The sequence below is a fragment of the Miscanthus floridulus genome, chromosome 4 (assembly GCF_019320115.1).
Source record: "Miscanthus floridulus cultivar M001 chromosome 4, ASM1932011v1, whole genome shotgun sequence".
Classification (NCBI taxonomy): Eukaryota; Viridiplantae; Streptophyta; class Magnoliopsida; order Poales; family Poaceae; genus Miscanthus; species Miscanthus floridulus.
Genome location: NC_089583.1, coordinates 90,360,802 through 90,386,336, shown reverse-complemented (window position 1 = coordinate 90,386,336; position 25,535 = coordinate 90,360,802). Strand labels below are relative to the sequence as shown.

The 25,535-nt window shown below is 49.1% G+C and overlaps 3 protein-coding genes and 1 pseudogene across 4 annotated transcripts; 2 read left to right on the top strand and 2 right to left on the bottom strand.

Moving 5' to 3' along the window:
* Positions 1-720: 720 nt before the first annotated feature.
* On the top strand, positions 721-2,697 carry LOC136552076 (UDP-glucuronate 4-epimerase 6-like). The gene is given in 2 exon segments (XM_066543621.1): positions 721-1,421; positions 1,423-2,697. Coding segments are annotated over 2 exon segments (1,476 nt in total). The 5' UTR covers positions 721-851; the 3' UTR covers positions 2,329-2,697.
* Positions 2,698-8,859: 6,162 nt separating this feature from the next.
* LOC136548798 (uncharacterized) lies at positions 8,860-9,858 on the bottom strand (annotated as a pseudogene).
* A 2,304-nt stretch (positions 9,859-12,162) lies between these two features.
* LOC136549973 (chloroplast envelope quinone oxidoreductase homolog) lies at positions 12,163-22,601 on the bottom strand. Of its 2 annotated transcripts, XM_066541405.1 has the most exons (5): positions 21,365-22,601; positions 21,003-21,090; positions 20,767-20,908; positions 13,159-13,247; positions 12,163-13,057 (listed from the first exon to the last, which is right to left on the bottom strand). In XM_066541405.1, the coding sequence occupies exons 2-5, from the start codon at positions 21,072-21,074 to the stop codon at positions 12,335-12,337; spliced, it is 1,026 nt and encodes a 341-aa protein (XP_066397502.1). In that variant the 5' UTR covers positions 21,075-21,090; positions 21,365-22,601; the 3' UTR covers positions 12,163-12,334. The 2 variants fall into 2 exon arrangements, with proteins under 2 accessions (XP_066397502.1, XP_066397501.1); XM_066541404.1 differs by having other exon boundaries at positions 21,003-22,601.
* A 1,645-nt stretch (positions 22,602-24,246) lies between these two features.
* LOC136548797 (tetraspanin-8-like) lies at positions 24,247-24,690 on the top strand. Its single transcript, XM_066540190.1, has 2 exons — positions 24,247-24,337; positions 24,422-24,690. The coding sequence occupies exons 1-2, from the start codon at positions 24,247-24,249 to the stop codon at positions 24,688-24,690; spliced, it is 360 nt and encodes a 119-aa protein (XP_066396287.1).
* The last annotated feature ends 845 nt before the right edge of the window (positions 24,691-25,535 follow it).

Below are 25,535 nucleotides of genomic sequence, written 5' to 3'. Positions count from 1 at the left end.
TAATGGACCAGGATGTATTCTATGCGAGCATGGTGTTTGGCGTTAAGCTTGTTTGCTGAATCCTGAAGAAGCGCTTTGACGCCGCGATCAGGATACCGCTGGAAGCCCCTATTGATGGAAGACAGACATCGTTGTTTGCCATATCTGCTCTGTCTCTGTCAAAAGAGTTTGGTTCCAAGCGGTGATTTTTGTTTCTTGTAGGCATACAAGCGTCGCACCTGTGCATAAGATCTGATTACGTACTGTCGCTCGTTTTGCTCCATCGTTCAACCCCTCACATTCCAGCAGATGATGTTACAATTTTTGGCTGACATAATTAACCGAAACAACAACTGACATTGATAATCAGCTTGTCCATATGAAGGAAGACATCCAAGCAACCCGGAGATGGCCGAAGGCAACAGAGCCAGCAGGCCAGAGTCCTTCCCCAAGTTCTCAGTCTTGTGCTTACTAATCCAAGGCTGAAGGCGCAGAAGGCTCCATGGTCAGCGGGCGTACGAGCACAGAAGTCTCAAAGGTGCACCGAGCAACCAAATTAGGCAGGGAGGTGAGGATCCCAAAATCACAAGCACGCACCCGACTCGAGCCACCCAGAGTGGCCTCCAACCGAAACCAAAAACCACCCGCCGCGTGGGCCCAACTCCCCGGCCCCCTTCTCCTTCTGGGCTTCTTCTATGCTCCCCTCCGCTTCACTCTCCCCCTTTATATCCCCACGCTTGCTCTCTCACTCCCTCCTCAGCTAGCCTGCTTGCTTCGAGCCTAGCTGTCTGCCTGTATAGCTACCTGTCCAACTCTCCCTCGTGGTCAGGAATCCGGAACGCGAGGAGGACGAAGAACAGAGCACAACCACAATGCCGTCGGGGGGGATCATTGCGGTGGACGCGGCCGCCAAGGGGATGAAGCTGGAGCGGTACGCCAGCGGGGGCGCGCTGCTGCTGCGTCGGGCGACCAGCGCCAAGCTCGTGTCCGCGTCGTCGAACCTGCTCTTCCGCGCCACCGTGCTCGCCACGCTCGCGCTCGTCTTCCTCTTCACGCTGCACTACCCGTCCCTCCTCTCGCGGTCCTTCCACCTCTCCGCCGGCGGCGGCGACGGCTCAGCAGGCGGCGCGCACTCCTCCTCCGCCTCGCACCGCAGCCTGCTCATGTCGTCCTCGGCGTCGGCGTCGTACGGGGGCGCCGCGTGGGAGAAGGAGGTACGGCGGAGCGCCAGGCCGAGCCGGGACGGGGGCATCTCCGTGCTGGTCACCGGCGCGGCGGGCTTCGTGGGCACGCACTGCTCGCTCGCGCTCAAGGCCCGCGGCAACGGCGTGCTCGGCCTCGACAACTTCAACTCCTACTACGACCCGTCGCTGAAGCGCGCGCGGCAGGCGCTCCTGGCCAGCCGGGGCGTCGTCGTGCTCGACGCCGACATCAACGACGGCCCTGCTGTTGGAGAAGCTGTTCGACGTCGCGGCGTTCACGCACGTGCTGCACCTGGCCGCGCAGGCCGGGGTGCGGTACGCCATGGAGGCGCCGCAGACGTACGTGGCGTCCAACGTGGCCGGGCTCGTCAGCGTCTTCGAGGTGGCGGCCAAGCACGCCGACCCGCAGCCGGCCATCGTCTGGGCCTCCTCCTCGTCGGTGTACGGGCTCAACACCGACGCGCCCTTCTCCGAGGACCACCGTACCGACCGCCCGGCGTCGCTGTACGCGGCGACCAAGAAGGCCGGCGAGGCCATCGCGCACACCTACAACCACATCTACGGGCTGTCCATCACCGGACTTCGCTTCTTCACCGTCTACGGTCCCTGGGGACGCCCCGACATGGCCTACTTCTTCTTTGCCCGCAGTATCGTCGCCGGCGAGCCCATCACGCTGTTCCGCGCCGCCGACGGCTCCGACGCGCGCCGCGACTTCACGTACATTGACGACGTCGTCAAGGGCTGCCTCGGCGCGCTCGACACCGCCGGCAAGAGCACCGGCTCCAGGTCCGGCAAGAAGAGCGGGCCCGCGCCGCTCCGCGTCTACAACCTCGGCAACACCTCCCCCGTGCCCGTCACCCGGATGGTCGCCATCCTCGAGAAGCTGCTCGGCAAGAAGGCCAACAAGCGCATCGTCACCATGCCCAGCAACGGCGACGTGCCCTTCACCCACGCCAACGTCAGCCACGCCGCGCACGACTTCGGCTACCGCCCCACCACCTCCCTCGAGGCCGGCCTCCGGCACTTCGTCGACTGGTTCGTCAACTACTACAAGCTCGACACCAAGATCGCCAAGGGCGCCCGCAGCGCCGCCGCCAACAAGCCCGCGAAGAAGAAGGCCGCGGCGGCCATGTCGGCGTCGTCGTGATCGATCAAGCACAGTACAGCACACAGAAACAGAGCACCACCACCGCCAAGCACAGTCACAAAGTGTGTATTCTCTAGCTAGTTCTCGGAGGCTTTCCAGCGTGGTTTGTGGGGCCGATAAGTTCGGCCGTTACTAACACCGTTGAGCGATTGATAAGTCCGGGCTAAAATGAACATGTATTGTTCAAGCCCTTGCTACTTGCTGCTGCTCCTTCTAATCCTCCTTATGCTGATAGTGCTTAGTAGGAATAATGATGCAAATAACTGTTGCATCCATATTGGTAGATAAAAAGATTGGGAGGGGTATAGATGATGGTAAGATCAAACAGAGGAGCCCTATCCCAATCAATGAAATTGTTCTCTTGCACAATGTCTCTTGTTTTGTTTTGGCCTCGTTCGTTTCGCTAAAAAAATAAGTTAAAATACTATTTCGACTGATTTATTATGAGAGAAAAACATTAACACAACCGAAAAAATAAACTGAAAAGTATGGATTATAAGAAAAACGAACCGAGCCCTCCACCATCTCGTGATCAGAAACCACGTACGTCAAGATTCTATGCTAAGAATGGGTGGACGCAAAAGCAAAATCATGCACCACAACTCCACAAGCTACGATACTTTCAGCTCTACTTGTACGCTGCATTTCTGGATTCGGAATCCTTCCCATCCAAAGCCAATATCCAAACAAACTTGCACGTATTCGGGCCCTGCCGCTACATTTCGGTCCGGTTCTTCGACAGGGGACCCTTGCTCCTTCTGCACTCACAAATCACAACGCAGCGAGTGTTCATGTGGCTGTGCTTCGAGCAGCGCTGCACCGGGTCTGTCCGTGTGAAGTAATGAAGCTGGTTGGTGAAGGGTTCAGAGCATGGTCCAATCCACTGCTCGGCATGAGCGCATAAGGTACAAGCCGCTGTGCGCTGGCTGTGCCGGTCGTTTCAGAAGGTTGGAGTAGCATATCCTGCTGGCCACTGCCAGTCCAGTCCGCTGCTTCGAGACTTTCACGAGCATGCTAGTTGGCATGCTACGGGTGCTGATAGGAGCGTATATCGTAGATTATTATTATTGATTAGTTTGATGTGGGAGGAAAATACTGTTCTAACTCAAAATTTTCGATCAGCTAACAAGCTGCTAGTATTTTAGGCACTCTGAAATGGCAATCGTTTTCTTCTCTTTCCCCCTCATAGTGAGTGGAAATCATACATGATGATGACAGTGGAGAATTGATTGTGACACAGCAAAAGTGTGCAATTGTGCATTTCTGCAGTAGTAGACTAAAACTCCCTCCATTCATAAAAAAAAATGCAATTCTCGCTTCCCGAAAAATTAATCAGTTTAAACTTTAACCAAAATTATATAAAAAATACTAACATTTCTGATGCAAAATTAGCATCATTAGATTAGTTATAGAATATATTTTTCATAATAAATTTATTTAGAGACATAAATATTAATACTGTTTGTTATAAACTTGATCAAACTTGAGCTATTTTGACCGGCATAGATCCCATAATTACATTATTTCCTGGACAGGGGAGTTTCATCTGTCATAAAATAGAAGTCATTCTCGCTTCCCGATAAATCAATTTTTTTTAACTTTGACCAATTATATATAAAAGAATATTAATATTTATAATATATAATTAGTATAATTAGATAGATCGATGAATGTACTTTCATAATAAACTTTTTTGAGATAAAATGTTGTATGTATTTTCTACAAATCTAATTAAAGTTGAGAAAATTTGACTTGCATGTATCCCATATCGTTCTTCTTTTTGGGACGGAGGGAGCAGTAGTGATCTAAAAACATTGGATCCCTTGTAAGCCAATTTAGTGTGTGTTTGGATCCGGTGACTAAAATTTAGGAGGTATCACGTGAGAGTGTCGTATGAGGTGTTCAGATACTAATAAAAAAATAAATTACAGAATCCGGTACTCCACGAGATGAATTTATTAAGCCTAATTAATCTGTCATTAGCATATGTTTACTATAGCACTACATTGTCAAATCATGGATTAATTAGGCTTAAAAGATTCGTCTCGTAAATTAGTCATAAACTATGCAATTAGTTTCGTAATTAATTTATATTTAATACTTTATACATATGTCAAACATCCTTTGAGACAGTGACCCAAGTTTAGTAGCCAAACACCCCCTTATTTGCCGCTGCTAACATATCTGTCTGTCCATGCTGGCACCCCCTTATGATCCATCCATCCATCATGCATCCAGGACGGTTTGTCCACAACTGCCTTCATACATCCGTCAGATTCCAGTGAAGCAGTATTGTCTACAGGACTCAAAAGGAGAAAGAAACACTTCGTACTGTACTCTGTCAAAATTGCTTCTGCTGCAGGAAAAAATCTGGCCTTGTCAATATTTGTCCATGAATCCTAACTGGGTTGTAGGCTTGTAGCTATGCATGGTGGTCTGGAATATATTGTTCGCAAATTGGACGGTCACTTCTGATTGGCATTTTCAGACTACTTTTTTGTTTTGGAAAAAAAAACGCGGCATTTTCAGTGCACACCATGGAACCAAAACCATGGACCAAATATTTTAATAATAAAAAAAACATGGACCAAATATATATGAGGGGAAATAAATTCGTTGTCGGTATCTAGACGGTTATTGCAATCGAACAGACGAACAGGGCTCGTAGGACCAGAGAGAATCTGAGAAATTATGCAGAAAGCAACAAATATGCTTTAGGAATTAGAGACGGCATGTACTGGTACAGTACCTAAAAGCTAAAATGCTGCGTAGTGCGGTGATAAACGAGGTCTGTCTGCACAACAGCCTGACAGATCTTGTTCAGCATAACAGAATCTTTTGTGGGCACAAAGGCACATTGGATCTCAGGTTAGGATCTTGGAAACGGCGCGGTGCATTTGTGGGCACAAAGGCACGAGGGTAGTTTTAGTCCGTTCGCGTGCCCTTAAATTCAGTTTGATCCATTTTTTTTTATCTAAAACAATGTTTTTCTCTCACAAATTCTTCCAGCATTCCTCTAAACTATTCAAATTCCTCGAGAATTGCTCTACGCTCCCCTTTCTTGAGGTTGCTGCACACACTTCAGGTCACTAGATTAGTTGGAGTTGCTAAAGGTAGTTAAGCTCTGCCATTTTTCACAACCACTAGTATAATCATATGGTTAAGAAATATGCTTTGCACAGTTGTACTTGAGAACTCGTATGATGCCTTGAAGCAAGTGCTACAGGTACTCTCTCTGTCTAGATGTCATTCTCGTTTCCTACTGGTATGGAGAAAGTACTGTTCATAGAGGAATTTTACTATTCATGAATGGTTTCTCTCACAGATTCATCTAGATTTCTCTAGGTGAACGGGACCTTAACTTTGACCAAATATATAAAAAAATATTAATATTTATAACACATAATTAATATCATTAGGTAGATCGTTGAATATATTTTTATAATAAACTTATTTGAAGATATAAATGTTGCACGTATTTTTTTATAAATTTAGTTAAAGTTGAGAAAGTTTGACCTACACGTATCCCATAACGACTTCTATTTTGAGACCGAGGGAGTATAGTATTAGTGCTAGAGTAGAGACAAGTCTAGTCCCCAACAACCTCTGTCTTGCCTTGGAACGGCGCTAGACCAGAAACTTTAACCTAATCTTGATATGGTCTGCGAGTTCATCATCACTTGCGAAAAAGTGGGTCTCTCACTCAGTCACTCTCTCATATGCTCTAGGTAGTTGTATACTAGTGTTTAGTGTATACTGATCCAACTGCATGGCTTGGTGGTCACCGTAAACATGGCTGTTCCTATTATTCTGGCTCGCCTCCATTACGCTTACGCGCTACTCGTCCCGGCGTTGTGCGGGCCTGCGAGAGCCCGGCGTGCCTGCACATCCAGCAGCAGGAATTCAGTTGGGGATGGCGAGATGTTGCTGACTGCCAGACCCACTAACCAAAGCAAAGCATGTTGGCAACTTAAATCTGACGACGTGAGCTCACCTGGTCGAGGAATCAAGCAGACAGATGATGCTGATTTATCCGATACAGTATATCCCAGGTCTCTAATATCAACGACAGGTCGCCACCTTGCATAGGCAGAATTGCAAGCGTAACGGCCGAAATGTCAAAGAAATAAGATTTTGTATTTGCACAAGTGGCAGTGGTTGGAACTTGGAAGCATTTGGTGCTTACTTTATGCAGCATGTCAACGTACTCCTTTTCTTTTTATATTGCCTCTCATTTGGTTTTTGCGCCAATAAGTTTTGCGTCACTGGGCAACGGGTTCAGCTCTTACTACTTTCCATGGTTTTAGAAAATGAAATCCCCTTTCTTAAAGGGGCTTGTATATGGATATGTAGAGGCACAGTGGTTAAGTCAAAACTATGTCGGACTTCGAATTTCAACGTCGAATGACAAACAGACGATTTCTCTCTTTCTCTAACAGTTATAATTGGATGGCTTAACTTTACTTTTTGAGGGTGGATTGGAAAAATTAGGGGAGCAAAAAAAAAAAAGAAAGAAAAGAAGAATATTTGGTACCTGAAGAACGCTGATGACTGTTTGTCAAGGAACAGAGGCAGGTCAGGTCTAGGCGTCTAGCGGCAAGGTCGCCGGTGGACTACTGCGAGCGCGCTGGTCATCATCGCCGTCAGTTATCGAGGCCATGCCGGCGGCCATCGCGGACAGGTGGGCGGCCGAGGGCCTGGTCCCCTGCTCTTGCTGCCCGGAGGCAGAGTTTCATGGGGCATTGGTCGGCCGCCTAGCCGCGCCGGAATCGAGTCTCTGTTCCACAACTCCACCGCCCAGCCCATGCCTTCGTTTTCTCCTTTTTCTCCCCGCGCCGGCTTTCAGATCCGGCATCTCCTCGCCGCCGCCGTGCTATACTATCACATAAGATATGGGACTAAGGTTGTTCTGTTTCATGGGCGGATTTAAGGATATTCCCTGTATTCCTGGAATACCTAACTTTTTTTTACACCTTTATGTATATATGTATATATACTTGTATATATATGTGTATAATACTATATTCTGTGATATTGTCGCAACATTTGAGCCCAAAACAGAAAAACAAACGGCCTTTAGGCCTGGCTTCGAACACCTCCCCTTCCCAGGCCGGCCCAGTCGGCAGGCCCATTCAGCCGTTCCACCTCAATTCCCCCGAGTCCGCACCCCTTCGGCCTCCTCGGCTCCTCACGGTCACGCACGCGGTCGTCTCGACACGGACGCGGTCACACGGCGCGGGCGTGCTGCAAACCTTAGGCGGCGGCCGGCGGCGCTCGCCACGCGCGGCCAGCACAAGCCGCAAGGCAGCAGCTGAGCAGAGCGGCAGCGCCGCAGCGGCTGAGCGGCGTCGAGCACAGGGGCGCTGGGGCGGCCGGCAACACCACACCAGGTTCTATTCTTGATACTCCAGTTCTTGGTTCTTGAATTCTTGGTTGTAAATATTGGTTTAGAGACATAGAGTTTAGTAGTTTACTGATTTGCAGTGATATTGTCTATTGCAGTAATAGTATTGCTATTGGTTTGCAAAATGGAGAACAAATCGAAATCGGTTGATTTGAGGACTTTGTGGGATAGAGCAGCAAAAATAAGGAAGGTGGAGTTAGCATCTACCACAACCAGTTACAGTGGGGAGTAATGCTCAGCCTCAGGATATTGTTGAATCTGTTGTGCCGGTAACTAATGAGAGTCAAGTTCATAATCAAACCAATCCATCTGTTCAGCAAGTGTTGAATCTGGTTTGGAAGACATGCACTTGTTTACAGGCTTCTAAAATTGGTGCCATTGCTTCCAGTGGCAACTGCAAATGTTGAATATGTGAAAAGAACAAATTGAGAAATAAGATTTGGGATCAATACTTGAATGATTGCTTGGTTACATTTATTGGGCGAGGGTTCTTTCTATAAGTTAAGGACAAAGACATCATCAACAGCTTCCAAACCATGAAGAATCGCAGGATCAAAGCAACATTATAATATTTTGTAAGTTCTCTTTATTAATTATTAGTTTGTTTCATGCATATTTTAGAGCCGATTAGCTGAATAGTTTGTTATTAGACTATTTTTGTGACTTTAATTATCGGTAACGTACTACTATAATTATATTTGAAACCTATGGTTCTGTTTCCGTGAACACAAAGAACTCTATAGGTTTTTTTTTTTTCTTCTTCCAAAGTTCCTTCCTCCCGGTGTGTCTAGTCCATTTTGCACAAAAACTTGAGAACGAACCGATGAAATCTCCACGCATCTATCAGGGTGGACGTTCGGTTTTAAACGACGTTTCGGTTTGGTTTTTCGGTTTCTAAAAAGTTCGGTTTTCTAGGAAGCAGCGGCCAATCAGTTTTGAGAGAATTCTGTATTTGGCACTGAAACAAATCACTCTTCCGTATTTAGCACTAGAAATTTTGAACTTTCTTATCTAGCATCAACTTGAAAATTTCTTTCGTATATGGCACTTCCGTCCATTTTAGCCATCCATCCGTTTGTTGACTTCATCGACCATGTCAGTTTTTGTTGATAAGTACCAAAATGCTGTCACTCTCCCACCCCCACCCCCTCGCGTCCACCATCGCGCAGCGCACGCCCCGCGCCGTTGCCACTGCTCCTGCCGCCTTTCCTCACAAAGCTCAGCAGCTTCTTGAGCCCCTTGGACAGGTCCCTGTGCGAGTCGGAGAACATCGCCGTTGGCCTCTCCGGGCTGCCCCACCGCTACCTCACCCGCGCCTGCGGCGAGGCCAGCGCCGCCGTCTCGAACGGCAGCTCCGACACGGACCGGACGTGGCGTGGCGCCTGGGTGTGCGCGTGGGCGTGGCCGAGCTCCTCCTCCTGCTGCTGCTGGGGCAGCAGCCTCGGGGTGATGGCCACGTCGAGGGTTGGCAGGTTGTGCACCCGCGTCGTCCGCAGCCTGGCCGGCGCGGCCGCGCCGCTGGTGCCCATGCCACGTTTCAGGAACGGCCTCGGCGTGGTGCACTCGGCGAGCACGCCGAGGCTGTTCCGCCTCTGGTGGTGCGACGACGGCCTCGCCGGGCTCCCTATCGCGCCGCCGCCGCCTCTCACCGTCGTGCTCCTCGGCAGCGCCGCGCCGGCGACTTCCTTTCTCGGGGTGCTCGGGATGGACGACACGGCCGACGTCCTCTTCGCCGGGGCAATGACCAGCCGCGGCGTGGCGCCCGCCTCCTGCGTGTCGCGAGCCACGCACCGGAGCGCACTACGCGGGCTCATCGGCGTGGTGCGTCCCGCCCCCGCGGCGTGCACGCCCCGAGGTTGTTGAGCCTTATTATTCGCCGGTTGCTGCTGTTGCTCGGCCGAAGCGGCCACGCGCCTGGCGTCGCGCCGGCGCATGTAGGCGTCGTACTGCCTGCCGCGGCAGGTGCTGCCGCCCCCCAGCGTCTCGGCCCCGTCCGCGAAAGCGAAACCCGCGTCATCCCTGTCCCCGCGCGCAGCACGCAGAAGCTTGTACGCCACGAGCTGCAGCTCCAGCTCGTGCAGCTTCGCCCACAACGCGTCGTGGTGGGTCGCCATCATCACCACACCACGTGAACAAGAGAGAGCAACTCCAGCCCGTGCCTGCCAACTCTAGCACTCGCCGAACTCGGTGAGCACGCCGAGGCTGTTCCGCCTCTGGTGGTGCGACGACAGCCTCACCGGGCTCACTGTCGCGTCGCCGCCGCCTCTCACCGTCCTGCTCCTCGGCAGCCGGGGAGGTGGAGGGGGAGGAGGAGGACCCTACCGCCTTGCGGCCCGACATCACGGTGGTGCAGCTCCAGTACGCCGTGATGCAGGTGGTGGAGACCGAGTCCGGCAGGGCGCGCGTGGAGCTCGAGCTGGAGCGCGCCAGGAAGAAGGTGGCCGGGGAGGTGGAGGGGGAGGAGGAGGACCCTGCCGCCTCACGGCCCGGCGTCATGGTGGTGCGGCTCCAATACGGCGAGGTCGCCGAGGCGACCACCGTCTTCATGCTGCCGGTGCTCAGGGAGACGGACGGCGTCGCGGCCATGGAGTCGGCGCCCAGGCGGACCAAGACGGACGTGGACCTTGGCATTGTGGAGGTAGACAAGGCGTGGGCGCGGTGGGCTGTGGTGCCCGGATGGGGCCCCGTGGCCGAGGCAGCGGACGACGCCGTTCGTCATCGAGCTGGCCGACGGCCGGAGGCTGCCGTGGCAGACGGATGAGTGCTGGTCATTGCCAACACGTTGCTGGTAAGGGTATATATGTCATTTTAGGCGGCACTTGACACCGTTACTCCATCAAATGGACGGAAGTGCCATATACGGAAGGAATTTTCAAGTTGATGCTAGATAAGAAAGTTCAAAATTTCCGAAAGAGTGATTTGTTTCGGTGCCAAATACATAATTCTCTCATCAGTTTTTCCTAGAACAAAAAACCGACAACTTCGGTGTCGGTTTTTTACCTCGGTTTTTCAGTTTAAACCAAAAAACCGAACCTACTGCAATCCTGCTCTAGCGCCGGCAGCCACGCCCTAGCGCTCGCGCCACCGGCTGCCACGCCCTGCCCGCCGCTCCCTGCTGGCACCCTGCTTGCGCTCGCGCTCGTACCGCCGCCGCGCCCTGCTCACGATCGCGCCGCCGGCCTGCTCCACGCTCGCGTTGCGCTGCCGCCACCATTGGACGCAGGTAGCTAGGGCCTAGGGTTGGGGATTGGGGGTGCAGGTAGCTAGGGTTCGGAATTGGGGGCGCAGGCGCAGAGACACAGAGTGGAGGATGAGGAGGTGGCGGCGGGGTAGGATGTAGGAGGAGGTGGGCCGAGATGGGTGTTGCGCGCGCCTCTTCATGGGGAGCACCAAAGGCCTAAGTGGGCAATGGAAGGCTGCTGGATGGCTGGCGGCATCTGTTTTCTAGTTCGGTTGGATCGGTTGATCAGTTGTGTTTGACGTAGGAACTGCACACCGAACCAACAGCCGAAATTCCCAGGATTATTTACATATTTACCATCGTTATGATATGAGTGGTATAAAAAGTATCATGTCAGTGACTCATATGTCAGTGACACAGTTTAAGATGTCATCCGTAATAATGATAAATATGTAAATGCCCCTTCCCAGGAGTATATGGAAGATACGTAACGCATTGTGCTTTCAAGGGATCAAGCTGGAATGGGCTTTGGGCCAGTTTGGTTGCCGAAATTTTTGGCAAAACGACGCTGTAGCGTTTTCGTTGTTATTTGGCAATTAGTGTCCAATCATAGTTTAATTAGGCTTAAAAGATTCGTCTCGTGGATTTCGTCTAAACCGTGTAATTAGTTTTATTTTTTATTTATATTTAATGCTTCATACATGCGTCCAAAGATTCGATGCGAAAAACATGGCCTTGAAGGTGATAAAATCGTTATGTTCGGTACAACTAAAGTTGTTGCATCCCTCTCATCCTCCTAAATACCATAAGTGAAGCGAATATGCAGCGCCACTGTCCGAGTCAGGTCGTCTCCAACGCTCCATGCTGTATATATATGCTTGGTCAGGACATATAGGCTCGGACAAAAAAAGGTATGGAGTTGATATCCTCGCAAACCATCAGTGTAGTTTGCAGAGGAACCAATGGCCCCAACTAACACAATGCAGAAGCACAGTGCGTTGTGGTGAAAAGCAGAGTTCCTAGAGCACACTTTCAGCTGACAAAGCTGAAGGATGAAAGCAAAAAGCATATGGACTCTATGAAGAGAGAGAAATACAGGACCATGGAAAAGCAAACTTGGCTGGTATAACCTGCGGTGGAGAGATAGTGGTTCCTGTACTCTGTGCCAACGTGTTAACATACTCCACTTTTTTCCTCGAGCTAACATTCATATACGCCCGCTGCTGGTGCCCTCAGATAGTCAGATGGCTTATGAATGGCTGTCGCGATGATCGAACGGGGAACGAATCCATGTGCTCGTACAGGCATGTCATTCCTGAGCACAGTTTATTCCTTCTTATTACCACTTTACCACATAGTCAGACACAAGAGATCCAATCGAACCAACCATCACAATGTTCTCATCATGCACGCACGCCGGTTCACTCTGCACCGCCCATTTCCACAACGATCTTGCCGGTGGCATGCCCTTCCATGCTCTTCGCCCACGCCTCCTGCGCTCTGCTCAACGGGTACCTGGAGTCGATCACCGTCTTGAGCTTCCCTTGCCTCGTCATGTCCACCAGCCACTCCATCTCCTCCTTCTTGGGGATCAGGACCAGCGGCACCAGCCTCTTCTTGGCGAAGGTCACCTTCTGCAGGAACGACTTGGCCGCCGCGGCGATCCCCGGGGTGACGTCGACGACCGTGGCCCTATCGGCCAGAACCGGCGCGAACACCGACCACGGGGTGCCCGTCGCGCAGTGCACCACCGCGTCGTACTTGGTGCCGGACGGGCTCCGCAGCGTGGCGCCCTCGGGGGTCTTGTAGTCCAGCACCTCGTCGGCGCCAAGGCCCGCGACGAAGCCCAGGTTGTGCGCGCCGCAGGTGGCCGTGACGTGGAGCCCCGCCAGTTTGGCCAGCTGCACGGCGTAGTGGCCGACGCCGCCGGAGGCCGCGGTGACCAGCACGTTCTTGGGGCCGTTATTGTCGGCAACGGAGCCGGAGCCGCCGTCGAAGCTGCTGACCCCCGCGGCCTTGAGCTGCTGGAGCGCGGTGGACGCCGCCGTGGGCAGAGAGGCGCCTTCCGCCGCGGACACCTCCGGTGGCCGTGCCACTGTAAGCGACGCCGGCGCCACCGCGTACTCAGCTAGCCCGCCTCCAGTCTTCCACCATAGATGGTAAGTTTGTTACGTACTGCTCGACGGCGTATATCGCAGCATCGCTGCAATGAAGTAGTAAATGGAATTGGAAGCGAGAATGTTACCGCGAAGCTGATGGAGATGACCTTGTCACCTGGTTTGAAGTTGGTCACACCGCTGCCTAGCTCTACGACTTCGCCGGACATGTCTCCAACTGTTTTTGCCACGGCAACAAGATCGAGGTTCAAAAGCTAAGGGTAAGTGGATGAGTTGGAACTGAAAAGTGCAGAACTGCAGTAGAAACTGTATCGATCATAAAACTTGTAGGTGCAAAAGCATTTGAAGTCTTGAACATTGTCCACGATTGGTATGACCAACACGTTCTAGTGATGTTCGTAGATATCCATGAAGATATGGGTTCCGCAAAGGGCCAAATAGGGAAAAGTTATCTTTTCGTGCTGAAGCAAAAGCTAAGGGTAAGTGGATGAGTTGGAACTGAAAAGTATTGGAAAGCAGGGTGAGACAATGGCCTTCCCATGTCTTATAGCTCATGGCTAATCGTCACCATCACATTTTGTTTTTCAGGATCGGCATCAGTCACCAACTAGCGTCGCTGAACCACGGCACCAAGTGTTTTAGGAATCTTGAGCAATAGCCAGTAGCAATGCTGTTACAATTACAACAGAGCACTGAATTGTGTTAGATTGATCTCCTGACCAATAAGCCCAACGGTCTATTGGGCCTTGGTCTCGCGCCCTGATCGGGGGCGCCCAACCCTACATGGTTGGTGGGCCCCCGTCGCACTGCGCTATATATAAAGAGGTGGGGGCCGGTGGCTCAACACACGAGGTTGGCCGTGAGCCGCAAACCCCACCGAAAAACCCTAATTTCGATCTCGAAGAGGGCGCGCAGCCAGCGACGGGAAGCCGCCACCGTCATCACCGTCATCCCATCGTCACTGCACTGCTACGCCCCGTCTACTCTGCATCGACGTCCGTGCAACCTCTACTCCAACCATCGCTGCCCGTGAGCAGACTTCACCGACGAAGCAGATGGAGGCCTCTGGATCCACTCCCTCTGGGATCTCAAGTTCGACACCTTCTCCTTCCTCTAGATAGCCTCCTAGGTCTACATCGTTACCGTTGTCTACTGCCCTTTATCTCTACCCTCTAGACCGACTGCTAGACGATTCAAAGGTTCTTAACAATGGCATCAGAGCCTACTAGCACGTAGATCTAGATAGGGGTAGAGAAAGAATGAGATCACGATCTCGGATCGGATCTGATGAAACCCTAACCCTAGATCGGGTTTTAGGGAAGGAAAAGTATGAAGAGGGGAACCTACCCGGTCCTCCCGACACCGCCGCCGCGCGGAAAAGCTATCACCGCCGCCATGGTTGGCGCGCGAACAGAGGCCCGGCTCGGCCGTGGCTCAGGGAAAACAGTGCCGTCTCCAGCCCATACCCTAACCCGCTCGGTGATTGACTGAGAAGGGGAAAAGAACCGATTTCAAATCGGTAAAGCAAACCCTAACCCTAATCGGAAAATCGGGCCAAATCCGAATCAAAGAAACCGAAAGGGGAAAGAAAAGGAAGAGGGTGGCTCGGCTCGGCTCACCTCACCGTCGTGCACGCCGCCGCGTGGGGAAAAGAAAGGGCCAGCCGGGGGTGATCTGCTCGCCGGAACGGCCACTAGGGCGCCGCGACCAGGCTGCTCGACGGCGGCGCGTTCACCCGCTGGGGAGCGCGCACGCCGGCGAGGGGGCCGGAGACGGCGCCGGGGCTTGCTGAGCTCTCTCTTGCCGTCGAAGCTCCTCGCTCGGTGTCTGCTGCGGCGGGACTGAGTGGAGAGGAGAGAGCAGTGAGGGGCGAAGAGAGAGAGAGAGCGAAGCCGAATGATGCTAGGTCAAGGGCGCCGCGCCGGTCGCTGGGGTTTTGATCTCGCGACGCGCGCGGGCAGCCGTCGGATGGAGATGGACGGCCACGAGCGACTGGGCCAGCGCCGCAGCCCAGGCGGGAAAGGGCGCGAGGCCGAAATCCCGGCCCTGGCCCAGGTTGCGGCCTGGGCGCGGGGAGAGAGCGCCGCGCGGCTGGGCGCCGGGTGCGCTGGAGCGCGCGGATGGGCCGCGGCAGCTGGGCCGAATGCGCAGGCGAGCGCGCGCGTGGGCAGGCCGTGGGCCGCGCGTGTGCTGGCTGGGCCGAAATGGTCAAATGAACAGAAAAGTCACAGTTTTTGTTTTTCTTATTTTCCAGAAAACAGTTTGATCAATTTGAATTGATTTTTATGATAATTTTCTGTACAAAATTTATCCAACGATATTTTTTGTTCAGTAAATAGTAAATTTGCTTCTGGAAAATAGGAAAAAGATTATTAAATGTTAAAGTTTCCGCTGCGTATTTAAAGATGTAATTTTCATTATTAAATTCGAACCAACGGGAGAATTTAATTTTGAAAATGGATATGTTTTAAATTGATTATAATATTGTTGTTATTCTGACCAACGTTGATTAATGGCAATATTATAATGTTTTTGTTATACATTAATTCTATTTCTGCCCAACGGTGATGTAGAATTAGTGTAGAAAATAATTGTATGTTTTAATTTTGACCAACGTTAAATTAAGGCATGCAATTATTGTTGTTATTTCTGTTCTCACCCTATTTGAATTATGTTTTTAGGAGGATACAACTTGATGAGTTGTATCAAAGAGATCCCCACTCTAAAAGATGATAACTATATTGAGTGAAAGAAAAAGATAGACCTGGCCTTTATCCTCGCTGAGGTGGACTGGGTTGTCACCACACCGTGCCCCAAAGAACCTGTGGCACTGGTGAGGGAGACAGATAAGACTGATACTGCATGGCAGAACAGAGAGCGGGATTTTGCTCCCGTAAAGATGTCCTATGACCTTGAGCATAGAAAATGGGTCACTGCCAACAAGAAGTGTTTGGCAGTGATAAAGAACACGATTGAGCCTGCCATTGTGGGCTCAATTCCAGACTGTGACACGGTCATAGAGTACTTAGATAGAATAAAGAGTCAGTTCACTGGCTCTTCAAAGACATATGCAACCCAGCTGATCAAGTAGCTGGTTACAGAAAGGTACTCTGGTGGCGGCAGTGGCATTAGAGAGCACATACTGAGAATGAGCAATCTGGCATCTAAGCTCAAACCAATGGATTTGGCACTCAAGGATGAGTTCCTTATTCATTTGATTTTTGCTTCTTTGCCTAAAGAATTTGACACATTTGTTGTTAATTACAACATACAGCCTGAAAAATGAGATTTAGAAAAGCTCATTGCCATGTGTGTGCAGGAGGAGGAAAGAATAAAAGTTTCACAAGGTGGTTCTGTCAACTACCTAAAAGATAAGAAAAAGAACTATAATAACAGCTCTTCCTCTAAATCATCTGGAAAAGGTCCCATGCAACAGTCTTAGAACCAGCCATTCCCAGTGGCTAAAGACCAGTGTCTCCACTGCAAGAAGACGGGGCATTATAAAAAGAATTGTCCTGATTTCTTAAAGATGATAATGAAGAATAAACGTGAGAATATTATTACGTTCGTAAATGAATCCTTGTATGTAAAGTTTTCAAAATCTACTTGGTGGATTGATTCAGGTGCAACTATTCATGTTGCTAATTCATTACAGGGATTCCGTTCGATGAGAACTTTGCAAAGAAGCGAAAGTTTCATTAAAGTCGCAAATGGAGAACAAGCAGATGTTGAGGCCGTTGGTGATCTTCCGTTAGAGCTTGCTGATGGCTTCATAATTATTCTTAGAGATGTTCTTTATGTACCTTCTTTGCAAAGAAATTTGATTAGTGTATCAAAGTTGGACCATGATGGTTATGATTGCCATTTTGGAAATGGAAAATGTCAGATATTGTTTAATAATAAATGTATTGGTCTTGCCTTCCGACAAGACGAGCTTTATTTGTTATCACTTCGTGAAAATGTGAATTCCGTATGTGATGTGAATGAAAATGTATCCTCATCGAACAATGGAAATAGAAAACGAAAGAGAGCTCAAGATGCGTTGTCGAAATTATGGCACTGTCGTTTAGGCCATATTTCGAGGGGGAGAATAGAAAGACTAGTTAAGAATGATATTCTTCCTCCATTAGAGCTCTCAGAGTTAGAACAATGTAGAGATTGCATAAAAGGAAAGTATGTAAAGAAAATTAAGAAAGATGCCAAACGAAGCGCAGGAATTCTACAGATTATTCACACAGACATATGTGGTCCTTTTTCTATGAAAAGTGTGGATGGTTATGATTCATTCATAACATTCACAGACGATTACTCTCGGTTTGACTACATTTATCCAATTAAAGAAAGAACAGAAGCGTTGGATAAATTTAAAATATTTAAAGCAGAAGTTGTAAATCAGCATGATTTAAAGATTAAGATAGTCAGGTCTGACCGTGGAGGAGAGTACTACGGTCGGCATACCCCATATGGACAAGTTCCTGGACCTTTTGCAAGGTTCTTACAGGAGAATGGTATAGTCGCCCAGTATTCAACACCGGGCGAACCTCAGCAGAATGGAGTAGCTGAAAGACGTAACCGTACCCTGATGGACATGGTGCGTAGTATGATAAGTTACTCCACTTTACCCACGAGTCTGTGGATAGAGGCGTTAAAAACCGCCATTCATATTCTCAATAGAGTACCAAGTAAGTCGGTGCCCAAAACACCGTATGAGTTGTGGACAGGAAGAGTACCCTCACTTAACCACTTGCGTGTGTGGGGGAGCCCTGCTGAGGCTAAAGTTTTTAACCCAAACATTGGAAAGCTAGATCCCAAAACAGTGAGTTGCCATTTCATTGGCTACCTAGAAAAGTCAAAAGGTTTTCGTTTCTACTGTCCTAACAGACATACGAAGTTTGTGGAAACGAGACACGCTGTCTTCCTAGAGGATAAAATGATAAGGGGGAGCATGGTAGCTCGAGAAATTGACCTTGAAGAGAAGCGGGTGTATGCACCCACTCCGATCATTCATGAGCCATTTTTCTCACTACCTACTGTTGCTGCACCTACAGTACAAGACACTGTGGTGCCAGCACCTGTTGTTATCCCGCCTGTGGCAACAATGAATGATGATGAGGAACCTGTGCCTCAGGATCCTATAGAACCTATTGCCACACATGAGGGGGAGCAACAACAGCCTCAAACAGAAAATGTGCCAATTGAGGAGGCCCCTAGAAGGTCTCAAAGAGTTAGAAAATCAGCTATTCCTACTGATTATGAAGTGTACAACACTGAAGAATTTCAAATGGAGGATGATCCCACCTCATTTGAAGAAGCAATGAAAAGTGATCATTCATCAAAGTGGCTTGAGGCCATGGAAGATGAGATGAGATCAATGAATGCAAATAAAGTTTGAGATTTGGAGATAATTCCTAAAGGAGCCAAAACAGTAGGCTGTAAATGGGTCTACAAAATAAAACTTGACTCTCAAGGGAATATAGAGAGATATAAAGCCCGACTTGTGGCAAAAGGTTTTACACAAAGAGAAGGGATTGATTACAATGAGACATTTTCTCCAGTCTCATGTAAGGATTCCTTCAGAATCATAATGGCATTAGTGGCACATTACGATTTGGAATTACATCAGATGGATGTAAAGACGGCATTTCTCAACGGAGACTTAGAGGAAAATGTTTACATGGCACAACCGAAAGGTTTTTGTCATGGAAGGAAAAGAACGTTTGGGATGCCGCCTAAAGAAATCTATTTATGGATTAAAACAAGCTTCAAGACAGTGGTACTTGAAGTTTGATCAGATAATAAAGAATTTTGGGTTTAAAGATAATATTGAGGACAATTGTGTCTACGCAAAGTTTAAGAATGGGAAGTTTATCTTCCTTATCCTGTATGTGGATGATATCTTACTCGCTAGTAGTGATGTCAGTCTACTACTGGAAACAAAGAAGTTTTTGTCCTCAAAGTTTGATATGAAAGATCTTGGTGAAGCTTCGTTCGTTCTAGGGATCGAGATTCACCGAGATAGAAGTAAAGGGGTATTAGGACTGTCACAAAAGGCATACATAGAAAAAGTCTTAAAGAAATTCAGTATGCACAAATGTAGTCCCTCACCTGTTCCTATAGTCAAGGGCGACAGATATGGGGATTTTCAATGCCCTAGAAACCAATATGAGATCGATCAAATGAAAGTGGTTCCATATGCTTCAGCTGTCGCAAGCTTGCAATATGCTCAAGTGTGTACGCGCCCTGACTTGGCATTTGTTACCGGGTTACTTGGCAGATTCCAGAGCAATCCTGGAATAGAACACTGGAAATTGGTAAAGAAAGTCTTGCGCTATTTGCAAGGAACGAAATGCCTCACGATGACATATAGAAGATCTGATTCACTCAATATAGTGGGATATTCAGATTCTGATTATGCGGGAGATAATAGAAAATCCACGTCTAGATATGTGTTTACTCTCGCAGGGGGAGCTATTTCATGGAAAAGCTCAAAACAAACCGTCACTACATCGTCTACAATGTATGCCGAGTTTGTAGCGTGTTATGAGGCAACGGGGCAGGTGAACTGGCTAAAGAAGTTCATACCCGGTTTGAAGGTGGTTGACGACATCAATAGACCACTGAAGTTATACTGCGATAATAATCCAGCAGTACAGTATGCTCACAACAATAGGTCAAGTGGTGCTGCCAAACACATTGACATAAAGTATTATGTTGTGAAGGATAAAGTTCGGGATCAAATGATAAGTCTTGAGCATATAAGTACCGAAAAGATGCTCGCGGATCCGCTTACAAAAGGCTTACCACCCAACGTGTTCAGAGAACATGTAGCCGGCATGGGTTTAAGGGAAAGCCTATGATTCCTGGACTATAAAGGGCCCAAAAGTCAAAGTAACTATTTCAGATCAGAGACGTGCATTGTAGATGTTAAATCTATCGGCGATTGACCGTGACGATGAGACATGCTCTATGCATCATCTGTGAAGAAATGAGTAAGGATAAAAGGATTGAAGTTTAAAGTTTAAAGATAAAAGTAATAGTGAGATCAAGGGGGAGAATGTTAGATTGATCTCCTGACCAATAAGCCCAACGGCCTATTGGGCCTTGGTCTCGCGCCCTGATCGGGGACGCCCAACCCTACATGGTTGGTGGGCCCCCGTCGCACTGCGCTATATATGAAGAGGTGGGGGCCGGCGGCTCAACACACGAGGTTGGCCGTGAGCCGCAAACCCCACCGAAAAACCCTAATTCCGATCTCGAAGAGGGCGCGCAGCCAGCGACGGGAAGCCGCCACCGTCATCACCGTCATCCCATCGTCACTGCACTGCTACGCCCCGTCTACTCTGCATCGACGTCCGTGCAACCTCTACTCCAACCATCGCTGCCCGTGAGCAGACTTCACCGACGAAGCAGATGGAGGCCTCTGGATCCACTCCCTCTGGGATCTCAGGTTCGACACCTTCTCCTTCCTCTAGATAGCCTCCTAGGTCTACATCGTTACCGTTGTCTACTACCCTTTATCTCTACCCTCTAGACCGACTGATAGACAATTCAAAGGTTCTTAACAAATTGATCTAAGATTGTTTTTTTTTTGCGACTAATCTAAGATTGTTTAGCCAGTGTTCAGTTGCTATTTGTGCACTGCAAAAAAAAAAGTGTAGGTTCTTTGCACTTGTATGTGATGTGGGTACTGAGGCAATATGAGGCTACATAATGTGCCGTTAAGACACGTAGCGTACCTGGTATGAACGGGAACTTCCTAGGCAGGAAGGGGCGGACCATGCCCTTCTGAATTTTCCAGTCGATGGGGTTGATGCTAGCCGCCTCCAGCTTGAGCAGCACCTCCCCCTTGTTTGGGGATGGGACCGGCACATCCACATGCTGAAATCAGGCAGCAAAGCATCAAGAAAATTAGCTCTTCTTGGCCATGGACGACAGGAACAGCAGGTGGTTGGGTGGTGCCAGTGTAGTGTACCTTTAGACCTTCTGCTCCTCCACCATACTTGTCGTACTGCAGAGCTCTCATCGTCTTCTTGGGAGCAGCCATGGCTTGGTGCTTGCTTCTATGCGCGTGGAGAGAGAGAGAGAGAGAGGTGGCTCCGCGGGTACGCTGATGCTGATATGGTTGGTCAGTCTCAGGCGGTGTTGTGGACAGAAATGAGCCGGCTGCTTGTACTTCAAATATCAGGGGCCCATGAGAAGTGGCCACGATATAAGTATAGAGGGTCCTCGTTCCGATAGCACGATAGCACAGCTGATGTTCCCCTCGGCTATCTGATCCGTCTGTCTTCTTTAAAGATAAATAATCTTGAGCCATAGATAGAATAAAAGCTTTACCGGACTCAAGAAATTGGATCCCAATCGCCAATGCCAAATCTGAGGACATGCTTCAACTCATGTTGGCGGTCTAACTCAAACATCAATGGCTGTGTTACCACTTCCATGCCCAAAAAAGACCGCTTTGCTGAAAAGGCAGTCTAAAAATTACAGTTCAATGATTTATTATGAGAGAAAAATATTATACCATAATCAATAAGCCTGCCTATAAGTTCATATGAACAGAGCCTAAAAAGCAGAAGAAAAAGGTCCAGAAAAATGCTCTGCAGCCATAATATGGCAACAAAAACGGAAGAGACAGAGAATCCGGGCGTCTCCGTCTGGAGAAGCACGTGTTGCCCCGTGTGGTCACCGAAGAGGACATGCAGCACTCCTTTACACGTTTCCTTTGCGAGCCCCAAGGTGGGCCCCACCACTGAGCACAGGAGCACTAGCACGGAGGGAATCGGACGCATCGTCGCGGCGTGCCCGCAGTCGCCGGAGTCGCCGTGACCTTGGTCATGGGACCGCCGCCACCGTCACAAACGGCGGACGCAGCAACCCCATCGCTGAATCTCCTCCAAGCAGGCCGAAACCATCGCACGGCGCTAGAAGACGCGCGCAGGTAAGCAGAGGCCAGATCCGGACGCCTCGCCTCAGATCCGGTGGCCGTCGGCGCAGGATCGCCCACCACCTTGCACCATCCGCCGCGTACGCGATGTGGACCGGCAAGCACACCCGGGCCAGGAACCCAAGCACGACAGGGACCGGTCCTCCAGGGAACTCCCAAGCTGGTCCGCCTCCGGTTGAAGTTGTCATGGACCGCACCTCCGCCTCGACTTGATCTGGATGGGAGCGGCACCATGCCGCCCAGACGGCCATGGAGCAAAGGAGGAAGAAGCACGGGAGAATAGGAGGGCTTTATTGAAGAGCTCACCTCGTTGGATTGGAAGAGACCCCCGCCGGCCACCATGGCCGCGAGCAGTCCGCCCACCTCCAAAACGACAGAGATGAGGAGGATAGAGGTCCTTAGAATACCCATGGAGGGGCCTTATTCCACTAGGAACTTTACAAGGAGAGAAAAGGGGAAGGGGGGACCGGCCCACCTACCCTGTCGCCGGCAAGCTCGCCGGAGAAGAGGGCAGGGGGCCGGCGGCGGAACTTACTCGGAGTCTCTCTCACTCAGGAACTCGGGCCTAGTACAGTACTGGGCTGGACTTCAGCTTAAAAAAATATTGCGAGAAATTGACAAGGCAAGTTTTCATTAAAAAACATTTTAGGTAAGAATAGATAAATCGAAATGGGTACATTCCTCTTTCTCTTTGCTGGCCAAACTAAAAACAGAAGAAGAAGTTTTCTTCTGGAACCTTTCGGGTGCATGGCTGTTAGCTTGAGGCTCGCTGGTGAACCAGCTTTTTCTCTTACAACAAATCAACACCAACCAAATTTATCAGTTTAGAAATCAATCAGCCAACATGCTGAATAAAAACGTCGTTGTAAGATTAGTTTCACGTTTCTAGCACAAGGGATGATACTTTTAAATTAAAATTGAAAAAATAACAGCATTATCCGTGCAAATAGCGCGGATGCTAACTTTTTAATATGATATTCATATATTTTTTTATTGGAATTTTTTATTTTTAGGGTAATTATTTTCTCTCCATGTGTTCTCGGTATATCAATGGACACTATCTTTTTGTAGCTATTGCTACTTAAATCTATCTCTCATTTATTTTCCCACTTTTTGTAGCTATTGCTAACCAATTTCTTGACTTAAATCTATCTCTCATTTATTTTCCCACTCTTATCCCGTGGGTGTGCAATTTTTACCGACATCAAATCAACCTCTCATTTATTTTCTCAAGTCAGTTCTATTTTTTTTATAAAACTATTGTTCAAACATTTCATAGACTATTCTATTCCCTGACCCTTTTGTAAAACATTTTCTAGATCACATACTTTCCTTTTTGTCTAAAACATTTTCGGATTCATCACAATGCTGTACACAGGCTTGCCAAAGTTGTTGGTTGGCCCCATCAACGCGCCAACATCAATCAGCACATCAAGCTTACTCAGCCTGTTCGGGAGGCCGTATCATATCATGGATTATTTACTGCTGGCTGATTTGGTGTGAGAGAAAAACACTGTTCTCGGCTGGAAATTTACGATCGTTTACGAGCAAGCGAACAGGCTGACTAATTGTGGAACCTGTCTCACTCGCACAATAAAGTTGCTGATTCTTAGGACTGTTAGCTATACCACTCTACACACCATATATCGGCCATGCTGTGACTATGGCCCGTTTGGCTTGCTGAAACTTGGCTGAAAAACGCTGTTCTGGCTGAATTATTGTGAGAGAAAAATATTGTTCCGGCTGAAAAAAAAGCCGAACAGGCCGGCTTCTGGGCAAGCCAAACGGGGCCTATATTAGTTTAAGAGAATTTTTATAATGGGTGTCGAAAAATGGACGGTTTACGAGGGCCGACCCGACAGCTAAAAAGGCAGAGAAACCAAAAGGAACCAATTAGAGAGGCATAGTGGGATCATGCGCACCAAGTGCATACTAAAATTGGTGGGATGAGTCCTTAAAAAAGATGGAATAATTCTATTTTTGAAATTGTTTTATGTAATTAAGGATAGAATAGTAAATTCATAATAGTAAAATAATGTTTCAGTAGTATAGGAATGATTGAATTGAAGTAGTATAGTTTGTCACATGTTTATTTCTCAAATTCAACCTTAGCCACTCTCTCGTCTGTCTTTCTTCCTTCTCACCAAGTGTGTGTGCTGCGGCGGCGCCGGCTACTAGGGCGAGGGCAAGGCAGGGCTGCGGCGGTGCCGGCTACAAGGGCGAGGGTGAGGGCCGCAAGAGCAAACGATAGCTTCTCACCAGTCCCCGGCGAATGGCGGCACTGCGTAGATCCGGCGGCGGTGGCCGTCCCAGCTATCGAGAGGGTGCGGGTGACGTGGTGCGCACGTCCGCGACGGTCCAAGGTCGCTCAAATCGGCCGCCACGAAGACGGTGGAGGAGGTGAGATCTAGGATCAGCGGCGTCCACGCCCCCGTTCGTCGCGCTAGGGGTCCAGGCCTGGCTCAGCCACCGCACGTCGACCACCGACTACGAGCGGTTCCTGGAGCGGCCAGTGATCGCGTTGAGGGTGCTCCTCCTCATTCTCTCCCTCGCGGGCCTCGCGGGGGCGCTCTGCCACGCCTCGTGCCTCCTCATCCTGCTCCTTTTCGCCTTCACCGTCTTCACCTTCGTCGACACCAACCGCGGCGCCGGGTGGGTCATCTCCGGCAGGGGGTACAAGGAGTACCGCCTCAGGGACTACTCCACCTGGCTGTAGAGGAGGGTCGAGGACTCGTAGAACTAGGCCAAGATCCATAGCTGCCTCTAGGACGGTGAGGTCTGCTAGAAGCTCGCGGCCAGGAAGGAGACGGTCGCCCAGTTCATCAACAACAACCTCTCCCCGATCTAGGTACATACACTGATTCCCTAGTTCTCCAGTTCTCCACGTTCTAAGTATTCCTGTATTGTTGAATTTGTATAGAATTGCTGATTTTGTTCTGCATTTCACTTCATGAGCCAAATGTTCACTAAATATAGGAGTTTTGTCAGTTTTGTCTAGCAATCACTATATTAAACCTGCAATTTCTTATTGATCTGAACCTGCCATTTCTTATTGATATGAGCTTGATTGGCTTGGTCATCTCGAAGTGATGTTAGCTTGTGATGAGTCGAGCCCACTTAGTACTTTGAACCGTTTCACTGGGCTACTATATATGTTTGATAAGCACTGTCAGTCTGCTATCATGTTTGGTTTTGTAATTATTAGCCTTGTCGATTATCAAATAGCCAAATTAGTAATGGTACTTACCCATATTTATAGTGAACTTACCCATACTGCATTATCAGCTTGTGTACTTTTAGTTATGTCCAATGTTACTGATGATGATTTGGTGGATCATCAGTAAAAATAAAGTGATTGCACTATTTTTTTCAGGCTATTGAATTAGAGGCTGAAGCTTACCCATTACAAGATGAGCTGATAGTAAAAATTATTTCCATCAACATGGAACGAGTCCGATGCTGATAATTTGGCAAGCTAGTTGCATTGACAAGAAGAGTCCAGAAGGTAAAAGTATGGTCATAATGTTGCTTTTGCTTGCTGCGATCCTTTTAAAACTTTTT

What these genes read in the sequence shown, in the direction of transcription:
- LOC136549973 (XM_066541404.1), bottom strand. Translation starts at nt 21,413, where the DNA reads ATGTCCTCAGATTTGGCATTGGCGATTGGGATCCAATTTCTTGAGTCC. An exon ending in GAGGAGCAGAAGGTCTAAAG is followed by an intron (nt 20,909 to 21,002) that starts GTACACTACACT and finishes GCCTGATTTCAG; the next exon opens with CATGTGGATGTGCCGGTCCC. An exon ending in TCATCTCCATCAGCTTCGCG is followed by an intron (nt 13,058 to 13,158) that starts GTAACATTCTCG and finishes CTATGGTGGAAG; the next exon opens with ACTGGAGGCGGGCTAGCTGA.
- LOC136548797 (XM_066540190.1), top strand. Translation starts at nt 24,247, where the DNA reads ATGGCGGCACTGCGTAGATCCGGCGGCGGTGGCCGTCCCAGCTATCGA. An exon ending in CACGTCCGCGACGGTCCAAG is followed by an intron (nt 24,338 to 24,421) that starts GTCGCTCAAATC and finishes TCGTCGCGCTAG; the next exon opens with GGGTCCAGGCCTGGCTCAGC.